At 49.8% G+C, this 17500-nt stretch overlaps 1 protein-coding gene across 1 annotated transcript in view; it reads right to left on the reverse strand.

The window, feature by feature from the left end:
* mpped2a (metallophosphoesterase domain containing 2a) overlaps positions 1 to 17500 on the reverse strand; it is a 57135-nt gene that overhangs the window by 12631 nt on the left and 27004 nt on the right. The window contains exon 3 of the mRNA XM_080537782.1: positions 15770 to 15995. Coding sequence (XP_080393908.1) covers positions 15770 to 15995 — 226 coding nt within the window. The remainder of the gene's footprint in view (positions 1 to 15769; positions 15996 to 17500) is intronic.

The following is a 17500-nucleotide window of genomic DNA, read 5'->3' on the forward strand; positions in this document are numbered from 1 at the left end:
AGAGAGAGAGGGAGGGAGAGAGAGAGAGAGAGAGGGAGGAAGAGGGAGAGGGAGAGAGAGAGAGGGAGAGGGAGAGGGAGAGGGAGAAAGAGGGGGAGAGAACGGGATGAGAGAGAGAATGAGAGAGAGAAGTAGGGGGAGAATTGCAAACACACGCACAGGCACACGGATGCGCATACACACATGCGTGCGCGAGCGCACACACACACACACACACACACACACACACACACACACACACACACACACACACAAATGTCTTTTTACTTATACCATACCATTCACAATACCACGAAAGCAGTCCATTGTCTGGCCCCCACTATCAATTACTGACTTACTATAGTCCGATATTCTTCCAATTATCTCGAGACAATGTCGAAGCCCAAGTTAACCTCACACTCCACTCACGGCACAGAGGCGAGGCCCATTGTGTTACAGAGAGGAGAGAGAGAGAGAGAGAGAGAGAGAGAGAGAACAAAGAATATTCTCTTCAAACGCGTTGGAATTGGGATATCAGTCTCCGGACCTGGAGTCAGATTCACACCTTTGACCAGAAACCACAACAGAACTCTCCTCTTGGTCTCTCCCAATGAATCATTCATGTCACTTCTCTGAGGTAAAAAAAAGAAATTATATATTTTTGAAGAAAAGTCAGAACCCCCCCACCCTCACCTCCCCCCCCCACCCCACCCCAGCACTTAGCATCTTTCCTCTAACCCTCCTCCACTCTTGTTGTCGCTTGATGGTATCTTTCTTATTTATGTGTGCTTTCATTTCTGTTTGGCTTCAGTTGTGCCAGCACTTAGTTGGGTGACCTTTCCCACCTGGCGACGCTGGACAGTGGGTACGCTTTGAGTAGCGATTCATGTCAGAGAAAAAGACTAAAAGGGACTGAGAGCTAAGGCTAATGCGGCGCCCCGCCACACCCAAGGCCCCGGCCGTCTGGGTCGCGGGGGGAATCCTGGGATATTGAAATATTTATCCTCTCCTGGCGTGAGGCACAGCATGGGGCGGGAAACAAGACCTGAGGCCTGCTGAGCTTAGGGAGGGGGGGGGGGACCTGTCTCTGTACGTACACACACACACACACACACACACACACACACACACGTATGCATGCACACACACACACACACACACACACACACATCCCATAATAAGAACACACGCTCACAAGCTTTATTATAATATTCAGCAGAGCTGCAGTGTACAGTAACATCTGAACCATTTAGCAGACGCTCTGATCCTTACTGGGACAGTCTCCCTGGAGTAACTTAGGGGCTAAGTGCCTTACTCAAGGGCACACTAGTGGTGGTGTTCCCAGGTGGGGTTTGAACTCATGACCTTCTGATCCCCAGTCGAACTTACGACCCACTAGGCCACCACTACCCCTGGACTACCAGGATGGTAAAGACATACCATCTAGTCTGATGGACTAGGACCATGTTAAAGAGGGGTGGCTGTGGTGCAGGAGGTAGAGCTGGCGTCTAATGATCGCAAGGTCGGCAGGCCACCTGTCGAGGTGTCCTTGGGCAAGAAACCGAACCCCAAAATTGCTCCCGACGAGCGGGCCGGCATTGTAGCATGGTAGCTTGGCCGCCATCGGTGTGTGAACGTGTGTGTGAACGGGAGAACGAGAGGCCATTGTACAGCGCTTTGAAATAAGGCCCTATACAGTAAGTCAGTCCATTTACCATTTACAGACACTGCTATATTGTGCATACGGATCATGTACAGCTTTTGCACTCCGAATTGTCTCCCTCACACAGTTACTCCGTTACACACCTTATTCACTCAGTACAACCACCGTGATCATGTCAGATGTGGGTATTTTCACTAGTGATGCTCCGATCTGATCGGCGCCGATCGGTATCGGCCGATATGGCCTTGATCGGTTTTGATCGGAGTTCTCAAAACGGCCGATCAAACATGACCGATCAGTTTACAAAATGGCGTCGCCAGTCTGGAAATATTACACAGTGTCGGAAAGAGACAACAAATATGCCGTTTGTAATGTCTGCTCAAAAGAAATACCTCGGGGAGGAACGCACGCAAGGTCTTTCAATACCACGAATATCATACGGCATTTGCTGCGTTCGTCGATTCGCTCAGAGAGCGCCGAAGCGCACACTGGGCTCGACGTCATAAAGGGACCGAGTGCTTTGATTGGACGAGAGGCGTTCCACGAGTGCTGGTCAGAGTTCCAGCGCGACTTCACGAGCGTAGTGTAGGTAGTGTTCACCGACGTCATGTGACCCCGCGAGCAGGAAGTCACTTGGCCCATAGCAACAACAACTATTAGCGCGTGAGTTTTAGGTCTTCCTCTGTGCACCTTGCACAAGTGTAGATAGCGAGCGACTTTTCAGCAGCAGGACATATTTTAGATGATAAGAGGAACAGGCTGAGTGCCAAAAACGCTGAGATGCTTGTATTTCTCAAGGCTAATCTGCCAGTGATGCTGCTTAATCAGAAGTAAGGTTTGAGTCTGAAATCTCCTTAGGTGCAATGTTTTGTTTTTTTGTTTTATTGATTATTGCTGACTTGCTGTCTTATCTCCTCCTAAATATGACTTGAAACTGACTGACTTGAAACAGTATTTTATATTTGGCTATAGCCTGTTTATGTTGCAGTTTAGTTTGGGTATGTTTATTGTTCCTCAGGAAAGCTACAGTTACAGTATAAGCTCCAAGTTCTCTAAGAGCCCCTAGTTCCTCTCATTCGAGTGGAATGTTGCACATTTGATGTGACAGTGTACATTTTATTTATTATGATTTTTATTTTCACATTTTATTTGTTTTTCCTGAAGTAAGCTACAGGTGGTTGTGAATTCAATAAAACAGATGGTCGTCAATTCATGATACTTTCTCATCTCCTAATTTCATTTAAATACTTAATATACAATGTCAATGGTGTTAAGAATAATTTAAAACATAAATAATGCTACACAATAAATAGAATGCTTCAATTGCCATTTTCGACGCTGTGATCGGTGATCGGTGATATCGGATCGGCAGATCACTGATTCCAGTGATCGGTGATCGGTGATCGGCACCAAAAACCCTGATCGGAGCATCTCTAATTTTCACATCAAACGATTTCTCAGTTACCCAATGTATACCTACTGGGAGGAGACACATGAACACAAGCCTCAATGTCAATATCACAGACGAAAAGGCAGGTTCTTTAAATACAGTACGTAGAACCCCCCCCCCCCCCCCCCCCCCCCCCCAAATATGATAGGGGCAGAGAGCGCCCGTCTAGGTAGACTCAAAGTGGGGTGTGGAACCTGAGGGTGTGTGTGTGTGTGGGGGGGGGGGGGGGGGTGCTACCCCTGGATCGTCTTAGCGCCCCCACACGGAGCGGTGAGCCATCTTGGGCTCCGGTCCAAGGCGTTAGGGTTGTGTTTTCGTACCCCCGCCCCCCTCCCCCTCCACTCCCCCCCGCCCCCCTACGCAGCCTCCGGTCCCCCCCTCCCCCATGTCGTGGACATCTGGCTGGCTCTGGGCTCCTTGTGTCTTCCCTGCACCCCCCCACCCCCCGCCCCCGCTGAGCAGGTTCGTTTGATTAGGCCTGTGCCAGGATGGGGAAAAAAAAGGACAGGGAGTTCTGCCTTGCCTTTCCTCCCCCCTCCCTCCCCTCCCTCCCTCCCTTACTTACTTACCCCGTGGCATTTGCTCGACGAGGGGGGGGGAGCGGGAGGGGAAAACGCTGCCTGACACGCTAGCGAATAGCGAGCGTCTCGGCTAAACCGACCTCGATGGTGTTGTTTTTTTCAGCATTTTCGACGGTTTCCGGGCGAGTCGCTCACTGTGCCTCCGCGTCAGACGCGGTGACGTGCCCGGAGGGAGGGTAGCAGCGTTTCCCCCGTTTTCCCGCCAGCTGAACCCGTGACAACAACGGGAACGTGGCTCTTCGTTTACCGCTAGCCTACACCTCTACACCTCTACACCTGCCCCCCCCGTCGCTAACGCTAATCCATTACCTGTGTTACCTGACCCCCGCAGCACCGTTAGCCACATGCTATTCATATCCCCCCCCTCCCCGTTCGTTAGCCTCGCCGCGTCGTTAGCGAGCGACAACGCTATTAATTCTACCGGGTACGATAGGGACGTGACCTTGTTTCGGGGAGCCCCTCTGGTAAAGGTGCTGCTCTGCCGTCACGCGGTCTTGTATGTAGCTAAGCGGGGTCGTGAGGGAAGGAGATGTGCAGTGCGGGGTGTTTACACAGCGGCAAACCCTGGCCCTGGTATTAATAATGGAACCACTTAGCATTCAGCGGCGCTGGACTCAGCAGTGCTGTTTACTTCACAGGTCATTAAATTTACGCCGCTGCCCTAATGTTCAGCAGCATAGCTAGCTAGCTTTCCCCACCACCCCCACTCTCTCTCTCTCTCTCTCTCTCTGCTTCTTTAATCAGCTGGTTGATAAGGGCAGTACACATAAACACATAAAGGCGCTCCCCCCTCACGACACAGACTGGCCGCGACACACACACACACACACACACACACACACGCGCACGCACGCACGCACGCACGCACGCACGCACACACACACACAAACACCACAAGCACACACACACACACACACACACACACACACACGCACGCACGCACACACAAACAAACACCACAGACACACACACACACACATACACACACACAGACCACAGACACACACACAGAGACACACACACACACACCTACCACTGTGACTGCACCCGGGGTGTGTGGGTGTATGTGTGTGTGTGTGTGTGTGTGGAGTGGCTTTAATGGACGGACCACGTGGGGGGCACGTTTAACATACGCACGCAAAATAAACACACAGCGTCTCTGTTCCCAGTGTGAGCGCTGCTCAGGGGCACCAGCAGCAGCCAGCCCCGCCTGGCCCCCCCTCAGCCTGCAACCAAGGACGCCATTGTTCCCCGACGCTGCCCATTACTGTCAGAGGAAAAACACAAGGATACAGTTGGTATCCCTTAAGGAGAGGGGAGGGGAGGGGGGAAGGAAAAAAAACCAAAACACTTAACCGAAACAAAGACAGAGAACTAGTCTTGTTTCATCTAATTAATCCACTCGGAATAGCCTAGTCTTGATCGGTACAATAAGGGGGGAGACGACTACATTCTGCTAAATGAAGGCTCAGCAGTCAGACCTACGGGGGAAAACGGAACAAAAAAAAAGAATAACTTTTTGGAGTCTTTCTGGGTTAGATTATGGTTGGCCACCAGACTCAACCACCTGCCCAGGTCTGCCAGCCTGACTCCCCAGAGAGTGTGTACGACCCTGGCCCTGGCCCCTGTGTCTGCCTCGGTGTGTGTGTGTGTGTGTGTGTGTGTGTGTGTGTGTGCGTGTGTGCAGGAGGCCTGGAGAGCGTACGGGGACGCGGCCGGCTAATGAATGTCGACGCGGCTACTGCTCCCGCCGCCCCGGGGGGTCAAAGGTCACGGCACAATCACCCACACGAGCAGGTAGCCGGGGGTCTGCGGAGGGAGCCGAGAGAGAGACGCAGCCAACACCCCCCCACCCCGCCCATAGACTCCCACTATCGTCCAATCCCTCCCTTCTCTCCCCTCTCGTTTCTCTCCTCCCCTCCCCCGCTCCCTCCCTCCCTCCCGATGAACTGAGACGGAGCCTGTTTGTTCTCTCGGCGCTGTCGGGGGGGGGGGGAAGCCGTCTCCACATCATTAATCTGCTCGACGATGGAGCGAGGGAGGAGGAGGAGGAGGAGAAGAAAGGAAAGGAGGAGGAGAAGAAAGGGAAGGGGAAGCGGAGGAAGAGGAACGGGGCTCTTAACCCAGAAGGATAAGGATATCTATAGGAAGCATGTGCTTTCGGAGCGCCTTTGAATACGCTCCGGGAGAGGCTGAGAGTACTATCAACAAACAGGGTCACACACAGGGTTCGGCGGGGCTAAATATATCATCCAGGTTATTGCCGAGAACTCATGATGGAAAGCTGCTATGTGAAAGCCTCGTCGAAATACTCGTTTTCATACATAGGATTAGAACCTTCCCTGGCTATGTCAAAGGCAGGTTAACACTAGAACAGCCGTGCCTATTTCACCTACTCTTAGCGCCACCTCACCAAAGACTTTAGAATGGGATGCTGCTACTGACACACAACGACCACTTGGCGCCTCTTGTAAATTAGCCTGCCTCCTACACAGAAAAACTGCAAAATAGCTTTATACTAGCTTATCCTGGTGTGATTTAGAAAATGTAAGGATACTGGGTGGTAGAACACATATCTAGGAAAAGTTATGAAAGGAGGGTCCTGAAATGTGATCGAGTGCAAAGATATAAACAAAAAAATGTACTCACTTGGTCAAATGACCCCACCCACGGCTGTTCTAGTGTTAAACAGTGTACACCCGACACAGGTCTTTTAACCCAACACAAAGCAAGACCTGCCCATGTGTTTTTGACGGGAGATATTCAACAGAACAGGACTCGAGGGGACGGCCTTGTTCAAGGCGCGTCTGCGATGAAGAAAGACATCCGTCATGGTTGAGACAAAGACCGCGGCGCAGAGCCTCACTGGCTGCAGCTCCACATCTGTCCCTCAGTGCTGCTATCAAAGGAACACGCTGTCAATACCTCCAGACAGGGCTGTCGGAGGGCAACAAACACACACACACACACACTAATGTATGCATTCGCATATACGCTCATACACGCGCGCTCACACACATGCACGGACACACACGCACACACAAGCGCATGCATGTGCTCATGTATGCGCACATACGCTCACGCATGCTCACACACACACACACACACACACACACACACACACACACACACACCAGATCCAGTTCAATACTGCTCAAACATCCAACACCACAAGTCTCTCTAATCAGAACCATGTCACCACCATCTCAGTGGTTACCATAGCTACAGGCGGAGCAGGCCAGGGTCGCGTCAACACAGACGGAAAAAACAAACTGGCGACCCTCTTACATCACAGGCATCTCCAGCCCAAACACAACATGAAAAAAAACAACCTCCCCCAGCCCACACACAATTACAGCCAGATCCTTTGATATCCTCTGTTAAAGTTTCAGCCCAAAAAAAAAAAGATAGAAAAAAAAAAAACTCCACCAGCAGACAAAAGACTGAGTCAGCTGTTTCCCAAGACCGTTGTTTGATGGAGTTGTCCAGTGGTTTCTGCCAGACCTCCACATCTGACAGTGTGAGTGATTCACAGGGGGGCACACAGAAGGGAGGTTTATTAAACGGTAGCTAGCACACATCACTCTCTCTGACAGATTGGGGGGGGCAACCCCAGGGTGAGGGCAAGGGAAGGGTTGGGGGAGATGAGACGAAGCGCATTATGTTCGTTGGTGTGTACGTGTGTGTGTGTGTGTGTCTGGGGTGTGGTGTATATTTTTGTGTAGTCCTGTATTGTGTTTGTGCTGCATGATGCGTGTGTGCGTTGGGGCTGGGCAGGTAGGGAAGGTGTTAGCAGTAGCATGCTAGCTTACACTGTTACAATTGCCGCCACACCGTATACCTGTTTGCCATTACACCTGCCAAGCGCAGGAAACAATCTTTATTAAGTGAATAATGACATATGCAACGCGTAGCATGGAATATTTTTTGCCTGCTACGGTAGCTAGAGAGAGAGAGAGAGAGAGAGAGAGAGAGAGAGAGAGAGAGAGAGAGAGAGAGAGAGAGAGAGAGAGAGAGAAAAAGGTTCTGAAGCTCAGTAAACAAAGACAAGCACTGACTGCGCTTCTTGAGGTGGATTATGGGAATAAATTACACTCAATTAAATGTGAGGGTTGATTTTACGTAAACAAAACAAAAAAAACTGCAGTACTGTAGCTAGTCCTAGGAAAGTAAAGACAGCGTTTCAAAATGTCACTAAATGCACAGCATAATACTACCTGGTTACTGTAGTTAACTGCACAGCATAATACTACCTGGTTACTGTAGTTAACTGCACAGCATAATACTACCTGGTTACTGTAGTTAACTGACTGAACAGGCTACTAGATTCAGCAGTCATTTGGTGACGCCGTGTCACAAAGTCACAAAGATGGCTCTTTTTTTTTAAGTGTTTTACAGATATATAGGAGGAATTTTGCCAAGAAGGTATACCGGTAATTGCACGAATTCTGATACCGACACAGGCCTAGTATGTGTGTGTGTGTGTGTGTGTGACTGGTGTGTCTTGGGGTAGGGGGGGGGTCACTGGCTTAGCGGAGAGCGCTGTGAACCGTCACGCTGCACGGAGCGAAGGGCGCGATGACAAATCCATCACTTAACCCCCTCATTCACTTCACTGACACAGTCTGGGAAACACATTCCAACCCCCCCCCCCCCCCCCCCTGCGCGCGCTCGCCCTTGCCCTCCCCCCACTTGCACCCGTCTGACCCCCCCCTACTCCCGCCTCTGAACCCCCCCAGACAACCCCCCCCCCCCCCCTCCCCCCTCTCTCTCTCTCTCTCTCTCTCTCTCTCTCGACAGGCTCCATGCAGTCTGTATTCTATGTATTCTGCAGCAGGCTAAATCCCCCCCTGACTACTGGCCAGTACAGGCAGACCTCTGGAGGCTGGGCCGAGCTTATGCTGACAGAGAGGCGGAGGGAACAGGAGGGAACGGAGGGAAAGGGAGAGAGAGAGAGAGAGAGACCGCAGCCAACTCCAGTCAAACGACCGAGTCCCTCGACGTCTCTTAAAAACCTCACGTGTGCTAATCATCTGCTGGTTTTTACACAGGAGTTCCATGGAGTTCGGTGACTACTATTATTTTCTTTAAAGTGAGGTATTCTACTCGGTTCATGGTCAGCCATATCGTCAGTTCTACTACTTGGTCGTATCCAATCAGAGGGTCCCACGGTTTGAGAGGTGACCAGTGATGACTGAGCACCAAGGTTCATGTCAATGGACCGTGAAAGGCTAGGGGGAGGGGGGGGGGGGGGGGGGTAAGTGTGTATGGAGAGCAAGAGAAAGAAGGGGTGTGTGTATGTACAGTAGGAGAGTTTGTGTGTGTGTGTGTGTGTGTGTATATGGGTGTGTAGAGGGCAGGAGGCCAAGACAAACTCACAGAGGCAGACGCCTGGATGAGGTGACTTTGGGGGTTATTTAGCCAAGGAGAACACAGGCAGGGTTCTCAGTGGAACACAGAGGCAGGGTTCTCAGTGGAACACAGAGGCAGGGTTCTCAGTGACCCGTACCAATAGGCCGTTTTTTTTTTTTTTTTTTACGATCCAAAACCCAATCAAAAGAAGCCTTTGAATCCTCTCCCCACCAATCACGCGCACGCTGAGGGCAGCCTCCGCCAATCAAACGGCAAACAAACGGCCGTCAACGAAGAACAACCAACAAGGTTGTTGTCAGAGAGGGGGGGCTGCTCGTCCTTGATGCGGTCACACACTGTCAGACTCGCAGAGAGTGAGAGAGAGCAGATGAGTGTATACTGATGGGGCTTGTGTGTGTGTGTGTGTGTGTGTGTGTGTGTGGGTCAGGTTTAGAGGTCGGGTCAGGTCCCCAGACTACAGCACCAGGATGTTCCCCAACAAAAGGCCACTTCCTGAGAGAGGGTCTGGGAACAGTGGTGGGAGCGCGGGGACAGAGAAGCAAGGAAACCGACCCCTTCTCCCTTACCCTTACCCTTACCCCCCCCCCCCACCCCCACCCCCACCCCCATACTCAAAAGGAACTCTATTACCCCCCCTTTCAAATCTCAACTCCATGGGCCTGCGACCCCATTACCACACAGGAGAAGAGTGCAGGCTGTCATAATGAGAGAAGGAGGAACACACATACGGACACACACGTGTGAGGGTATGCATGTGTGTTCACGCACCGACACACACATAAAAAAAACACCCAGGTACACTCACGCATGCGCTTGCGCACACATAGACACACAGACACAGACAGGCACGCACGCACGCACATCCACACACACACACGACACACACACGCGCGCACACACACAAACACACACACACACACACACACACACACACACACACACACACACAAATACTGCCAGGTGGAGACTGACCTTTCCAGAGGAAAGGAATACATGAATAAAAAAGAAAACCTGGAAATGACAAAATCTGCATTTGGGTCCTCAGGGTTTCCTCATGATGGTGGCATACAGGAAGTCAAATGAGGGCAGTCACAATTCAAGGCTGTCAGTCCTCGGTGACTAGGATTTATCCTCCAGTGAGTTGACTAAACTCCAGCCAGCAGTTAAACAAAGAAAGCCAAACAGAGTGCAGTCCCCGCCCCGAACCTTATGTTCTGACGATGAAAGAAAAGTGTTTATGAAAAAAAAAGTGCTTATCAATCAATCAGCCTTTGAATATAAAGCCATAAAACTGTTTGTATAAGACGTAGTCTACAGGTAATTCATTTTTGTGAAGCCGTTCGCTTAGCAAAAAAATAAAAGCCATTGGCCTAGATGATATGCCCGGACTGTAAACAAAATGAAGTGATAGAATTCCGAAAAAAGTATTTCAAAACTTATTGAGAAACTGATTCTGTCAAACCAACCCATCAAAGTCAGTGCTGGAGCTATAGACGGTTATAATCAACAGAGGACAAAACTGGCAACTTCTAAAATGTTTTAGTAAAAAACTATTGGACAGTTCGGATGACAAAAATCGGATGACAAAAATATTCCTTCTCCCCTGCTCCTGCCTCTGCTGTGTGTGTGTGTATGTGTGTGTGTGTGTGTGTGTGTGTGTGTGTGTGTGTGTGTGTGTGTGTGTGTGTGTGTGCATGCGTGCGTGTGTGTGTGCGTGTATAAGAAATCACGCTCTCTCCCGCGCTTTTCATGTGTCCTGCATCTGTTTTCTTCTGTGCTTTATCAGATTGTAACGGAGCTGAGACACAGAATTAACTTTATTGCAATAACAGCCATATTAAGACTTTATCCTTATCGATAATTAGTCCTATCGTTCTATCACCCAACAGAGGGGTTAACAGAAGCACCATCAGCCAAGCGGAGAGAAGGAGGAGGAGGAGGAGGAGGAGGAGGAGGAGGAGGAGGGGGGGGGAGGAGGAGGGGGAGAGGGAACCGCTTGAGAACAGAGGAGAGGATGGAGGCAGAGGTGATACAGGGGCCTTGGAGGAGTTTGACCCTAGACCAGGGAATTCCTTTGTGGTTGAGCACAGACACGCACGCGCACACACACACACACACACACACACACACACACACACACACACACACACACACACACACACACACACACACAGGACTAATCCTTGTAGAGGGAGGGAGGGCTGGCTGACACACACACACACACACACACACACACACACACACAGATGTGTACAAACAAAGATAGATTGCCTGTGAATATTGCATTGCATTGCATGAGTGTGTGTGCACGTGTGTGCACGGTCACAGTCTCCCGCTCCCCTGCCCTGGTCTGGATCCGTCAGCAGAGCTTATCGGAGTCAGGAAAACCGGCGGGATTCCAGACATATCTGTGGTCTGCCTGCGTGCCTCCCTAGCATGGCACGGGCACGCACACACATGTGACACAGTCTAATCATTTGGTCCTCATATCAGCAACCATTCAAAATGTTCAGACTTTTCTTTTGAAACACTGAACTACGTTTCAACGTTGTTGAGAATCACAACACAAACTCGCTAGTCAAGCCAAAATCCTGCAACGCAACGGATTGGATGAGAAATCCCCACTGCTACCTAGTGAACTATAACACTACTTTACATTGTTAGCAGGCTCACAAAACAAGCTGTGTTAGTTGACTAGTGATTTAGATATATTTTTTAAGAAAGTCAGATCATTACATCAGATCCCAATATGAGGACCAAATGATCAGACTGTGTCACACATGTGTCCCTCTCCCATTAAGCTCCTATGGTTCAGGTGTCCGTCCCCTCAGAACCACACCTCCAGACTGGCCTGTGCCGGGCCCTTAATGTATGGGCTCATAAATATGGACGGTCCACGAAAATCAATGCGTCAGAATTACGGAGGAAACACGTCGAAATGGATGGAAGCTAAACTAAACATACGGAGGGGGCCAGGTCAGAGCGATGCTGGCCGTCGCTAGTAAGAATATTTTTAACGCTTCCCAGCCATGGTTAACGGTGATAGTGATGTGCTGCTTGTCAGGCCCGGGAGGTAAAGTCCACAGCGGAGGAAAACAGAACCAGGGAGAGTCAGGGTTAGAAGAACCCCCACCCCCCCCCCCCCCCTTAGTTCTGTCTGGGCTGGGGTGAGGGGGTCTGGAAAGGGCCATCTGTCCCCCTGGGGTGTGAGTGTGTCTGTGTGTGTGTGTGTGTGTGTGTGTGTGTGTGAGAGGCGGTTTAGATATCAGCTCTGCTTCGCATCTGTTAGTAAAGAGCCTGGTCTCTGTCTCTCTCACGGCTCGATGCCTTCGCTCATAGACGCTGGGCAGAGCCGAAACGACGAAATGGAGACCGCACATAAAACCACCAGCCAGCCCCCCCCACCGCCCCCCCACTCCCCCGGGGGGCCTGCTCTCATGGGGATCCAGGCACCGCTGTGACTTCCAATAACGATGCCGGAGAAGAGAGAGAAAGCAGATAAACAAATAACGGGAAGGTTCCTCTGAGGAATTAAAGACTGAAAACAAAACAACTAAACGGTAGGCTATCTGCGCTACGCTAGCTGTGTTATACACCGGGCTGTGGGACAGCTAGCTGTGTCAGGGTAGCTGTGTCAGGCTAGCTCTGCTACGCTAGCTGTGTGGTTCTGGGTTGTACACCGGGCTGTGGGACAGCTAGCTGTGTGGTTCTGGGCTGTACACCGGGCTGTGGGACAGCTAGCTGTGTGGTTCTGGGCTGTACACCGGGCTGTGGGACAGCTAGCTGTGTGGTTCTGGGCTGTACACCGGGCTGTGGCAGTGTAGAGGATGGGGAGGGAGGGAGGAAGGATGGAACACAACAATAATCGCGTGGGGGGGGGGGCGTCTGACCGCGCTAACGCTAGGCCACCCAGGTGGCGTGTCGGGGGTCCGGTTGGGTCAGCGAGGGGCTAAGTGAGACCTCACACCGGACAGGCGCCGCACACCAGAGCTTGCACCGCGCTGGACATATGGGTGGGGGGACGGGGGAGTGCGAGGGGAGGCAAGCTGTCCCCTCGGCTGTCACAACAGACACTTAACATCCTTCACAGTAAACACTCACCCGGGAGGGGGGGGGGGGGGGGTGGAGTGCTCGTTCGCTCTCTCCTCCGCCCCCCCCCTCCCCACCCGCCTGGCCTGCTGTTGAGAAGTCTGTGGAATGTTGTACGTTTCCCCCCTCCCGCTACTTCCCTAGCCTAGCAGCTAAACCTCTAATTATAGCTCCCCGTGTACAGGATGGAGGTGTGACCTGGATGTCTATTAAAACCCCTGGAGCAGACCTGGGACCTGGGAGAACACACACTACAGAGGAGAGAGCAGAGGGGGAAACGCTAGGCTGCAGGAAGTTAGCCTCTTAGCCAGCGGGCTATTTAAAGAGCGGACCCCCCCCCCCCCGCGCACCTTTCAGGGTTGGAGGAGAACCAAACAGGAAGTGTGATGCCGCTCAGTGTCTTCGTGGGGGTTAAAGGTCGTAGGTGACTGAGTTTTTGTCCGTACGTAGATGAAAAGGGATCTCTCTTTCTCACAAATAATAGACACCTAGTCTAGTGACACAATCTCTCTCTCTCTCTCTCTCTCTCTCTCTCTCTCTCTCTCTCTCTCTCACATCCTGAAGAAGTCACACCTTCACCATCCGTCAATTCCTTTGCGGCGATCGCCATGTGCCTGGGGAGATCTCAATCTGGCCATTTCTTTGCGATTGTAATGAATCTCACACATTGTCCTTTGTTGGGAATGATATTTAAGCAGAGGGATAGTGAGATATTATGTCTTATGTTTGACCGATCATCTATTCTTCTGTGTTTTATTTTCATATCACACACACACACACACACACACACACACCAGAGAGTCTATTGACACAATGTCCCCCAGTACCACGCGTATCACTTAACCCCTATGTCAAAACACAGGTGTAATCTAATCCTGTTTGAAGTACAGAGGTCCCGGCTCCATAAAGGAGTGTGTGTCTGTGTGTGTGTGTCGGGATCAGTACCCTGTGTGTGAGCGAGGCCCCTCGCGAGGAGCCGAACAAGGCCGCAACACACAGACCTGGCCCTGTGTTGGGAGGAGGCTCTGGAGCCCAGCCAGGTAGAGAATGAAGTCTAGAACCCTGTGGGTAAGAGGACCCTCCCTCTGGGCTCCAGAGGGCTGTCATAGAGCCAGGAAGGGATAAAGCCAAGATGTAACAGAAAGACATCATAAACAAAGGGTTGGATGCTCATATACGTACACAAAGCAGTACACGGGTGAATGAAGCCATAAAAACGAAGGGCGCGATGACAAATCCATCACTTAACCCCCTCATTCACTTCACTGACACAGTCTGGGAAACACATTCCATTGTTATGAAAGATGCTAGCCTATAAATAAAGCTTTACTTACTTACTTACTATGTATGGGAAAAACTGCACAGGCACGCTCAGATTCGACCAAAAGTTGAATGAGGTTAAGTTTTCAATGTGGAAATATTTGTGACACATTCTAATGCTTTGGTCCTCATGTCGGGATCCGATGAATCATGATCAGACTTTTCTTTTGAAAAATGTGAATACATTTCCGTGTTGTTGAAAAACAATGACACATCGCTAGTCAACTAACACAGCTTGTTTTGTGAGCCTGCTAACAATGTAAAGTAGTGTTATAGTTCACTAGGTAGCAGTGGGGGATTACTCACGAATCCATTGCATTGCAGGATTTTGGCTTGGCTAGTGAGTTTGTGTTGTGATTCTCAACAACGTTGAACCATAGTTCTGTCAGAACAGTTTGATTGGTTGCCGACATGCGGACCAAATGATCAGACTGTCACATTTGTTGTGCTCAGGAGGATCTTCGAAAATACTCATGACCCTGGATGCTGTAGACATAGATATTATATACACGTATATACGTAATATACATATTATAGGGCTGTAGAGCTCCCGAGAGCAGAGACCTCGCAGTAATATTTAGTGTCATCTGCTGTAATGCCTCGTAGCGTGATTCAAAGCTAGTTTTTTAGTTTTTTATTTCCATACTATTGTTGGGGCGGCGGAAACTGCTAATTACCATACTGCTTACGTTGCAGACCGGACATTAAATACATTTGCACACATTTAAACACGATACAGAGAAGTTATCGCAATTCCTTAATCCAATATTTTGAAGACCTACCAACTCATATTTAAGATTCACAATAAAAAATGTAAGGCCGATTTCGAGATTTAAGAGTCCAGATTTAAGGAGTAAGGGTCACCACTGTACGAGTCTGAGAGAACAAATGATACGGAAACATCGGTTGCAGTGAAATCGGTGGAGAGTCAGAGTTTTAATCCAAGTTTGTTTTAGCAAACCAAATATAGCATAACAGTCAACACATCCGTCCATTAAATCCTGTGTGAAACCCCCATACGTCACAACTGTGACTCAGCCTTAAAGGGCCCTCGCCCAACTCCCACCATAGGAACACACATGTGAACTATTAGCGTCTCATAGTAGCGTCCGCTACAATATAGCAATTTATGACCAATTTTCTTTTAAATATTTTATACACAGTGTATATATAAATGTATATATAGTTTAGTTTATAAAAACCATTGCTATTTTCAAAAACCCTGGTTCACGGTTTTAATCTTGAAACCGTCCAACCCTAACACACACACGCGCGTGCACACGCATGGGAAAAAACATTCCACTGAGCACTTACCATGGTGTCCCGTATATCCGGAAGCCCTTGACCGTGACGTCTGAGTCCTGGAGGTACACACAGTTAGTGAGCTGGTCCTGGACGTCGTCAAAGTCCTCGGGCTTCAGTTTGGACACGGAGGGGAAGCGGTAGTAATCCTGCTTGACCAGCTCAGCCATAAAGTCCTTATCGAAGGTCAGCTCGTGGTTCCCTGCTATCACCACCTTAAACTCGTACGGTAGACCACCTGGAGGAGGGAGGGAGGGACAGGGAGGGTTAGGGAGGGAGGAATCTGAATCACAGGAGCCGTTTCTTATTGGATATATCCTTAGAAGTGTTTCTTTCTGCTTCTTTCTTTATTGCTGTTGTGTTTGATTCTTACTTGCGCGTGTGTGTGTGTGTGTGTTGTGTGTGTGGTTTTGTGCGTGTTCTTGACCTCCTATTGAATGCATCCTTGCGAGTGTTTCTTTCTTTATTGCTGTTGTGTTTGATTCTCACTCCAACATGAATTGAGTATTGAGGGAATGATAATTAACAATGAACAATTATTCATTTGATTTATCCCAATTAATAACAACACTGGTGTCTGTGTCACGTTCTTTACTTGGAGTGAAAAGGTGGATTCCTACAAATCACAACACAGAACACAGCCGTAGACGGTGCCGTGAACAGCCTAGGGCGAGCCAGCTCCTCAACAGTGCAACAAGTAATAATAATAAAAATTAAAAACAACAAAAAAATGATAAAAAAACAAACAAACAAAAAACAATAGCATAAGGTGTCAACAGTATTGTGTCATAGTCAGTGTGATCAGGGACACCACAGAGAGTAGACAGAACCGAGGCGGTGGACCCCTGTCTCCCATAATCCCCCAGCACTTCAACCTCTCATCCCCCGATCCCACGAGACACACATTCACTCGGCGTGTGTTGACTGATCTATCTAAATGATGTGTGTATTCAAGGGGTGGCTATGGCGCAGGAGGTAGAGCCGCCATGTAATGATCGCAAGGTCGGCAGATCGGCGAATTCGAGCCCCGGCTGGGGCAAGAGACACTGAAACCCCAAATTGCTTCCAGTGAGCGGGCCGGCGCTTTGCATGGCAGCTTGTCGCCATTGGTGTGTGAATGTGTGTGTGGATGGGAGAATGAGAGGTCGTTGTTAAGTGCTTTGGATAAGCGCTATACTGTAAGTGCAGTCCATTTACCATTTATCTGCGTCTTGAGAGATCACGACGAGAAGTTCCCTCGCAAAGAGTCTAAGCCGTCTTAGGGACTATTCATTGTTCGACGCTTCTAAAATAATTTCTGACTCTGCGCTAGCTTCCAGTGAATAGAGGAGGAGAGAGAGAAAAAAAGCACAACCATTGGGAATCAATTCAGCCAGTCAAAGAGGTGACAATCACAGGTGAAGGCTCTGCTTGACCCCGACAGGCCACTTCTCTCTCTCTCTCTCTCTCTCTCTCTCTCTCTCTCTCTCTCTCTCTCTCTCTCTCTCTCTCTCTCTCTCTCTCTCTCTCTCTTCTCTCTCTCTCTCTCTCTCTCTCTCTCTCTCTCTCTCTCTCTCTCTCTCTCTCTCTCTCTCTCTCTCCTCTCTCTCTCTCTCTCTCTCTCTCTCTCTCTCTCTCTCTCTCTCTCTCTCTCTCTCTCTCTCTCTCTCTCTCTCTCTCTCTCGCTCTTTCTCTCTCTCTCTCTCTCTCTCTCTCTCTCTCTCTCTCTCTCTCTCTCTCTCTCTCTCTCTCTCTCTCTCTCTC

Source organism: Nansenia antarctica, assembly GCF_963989245.1.
Source record: "Nansenia antarctica genome assembly, chromosome: 1".
Classification (NCBI taxonomy): domain Eukaryota; kingdom Metazoa; phylum Chordata; class Actinopteri; order Argentiniformes; family Microstomatidae; genus Nansenia; species Nansenia antarctica.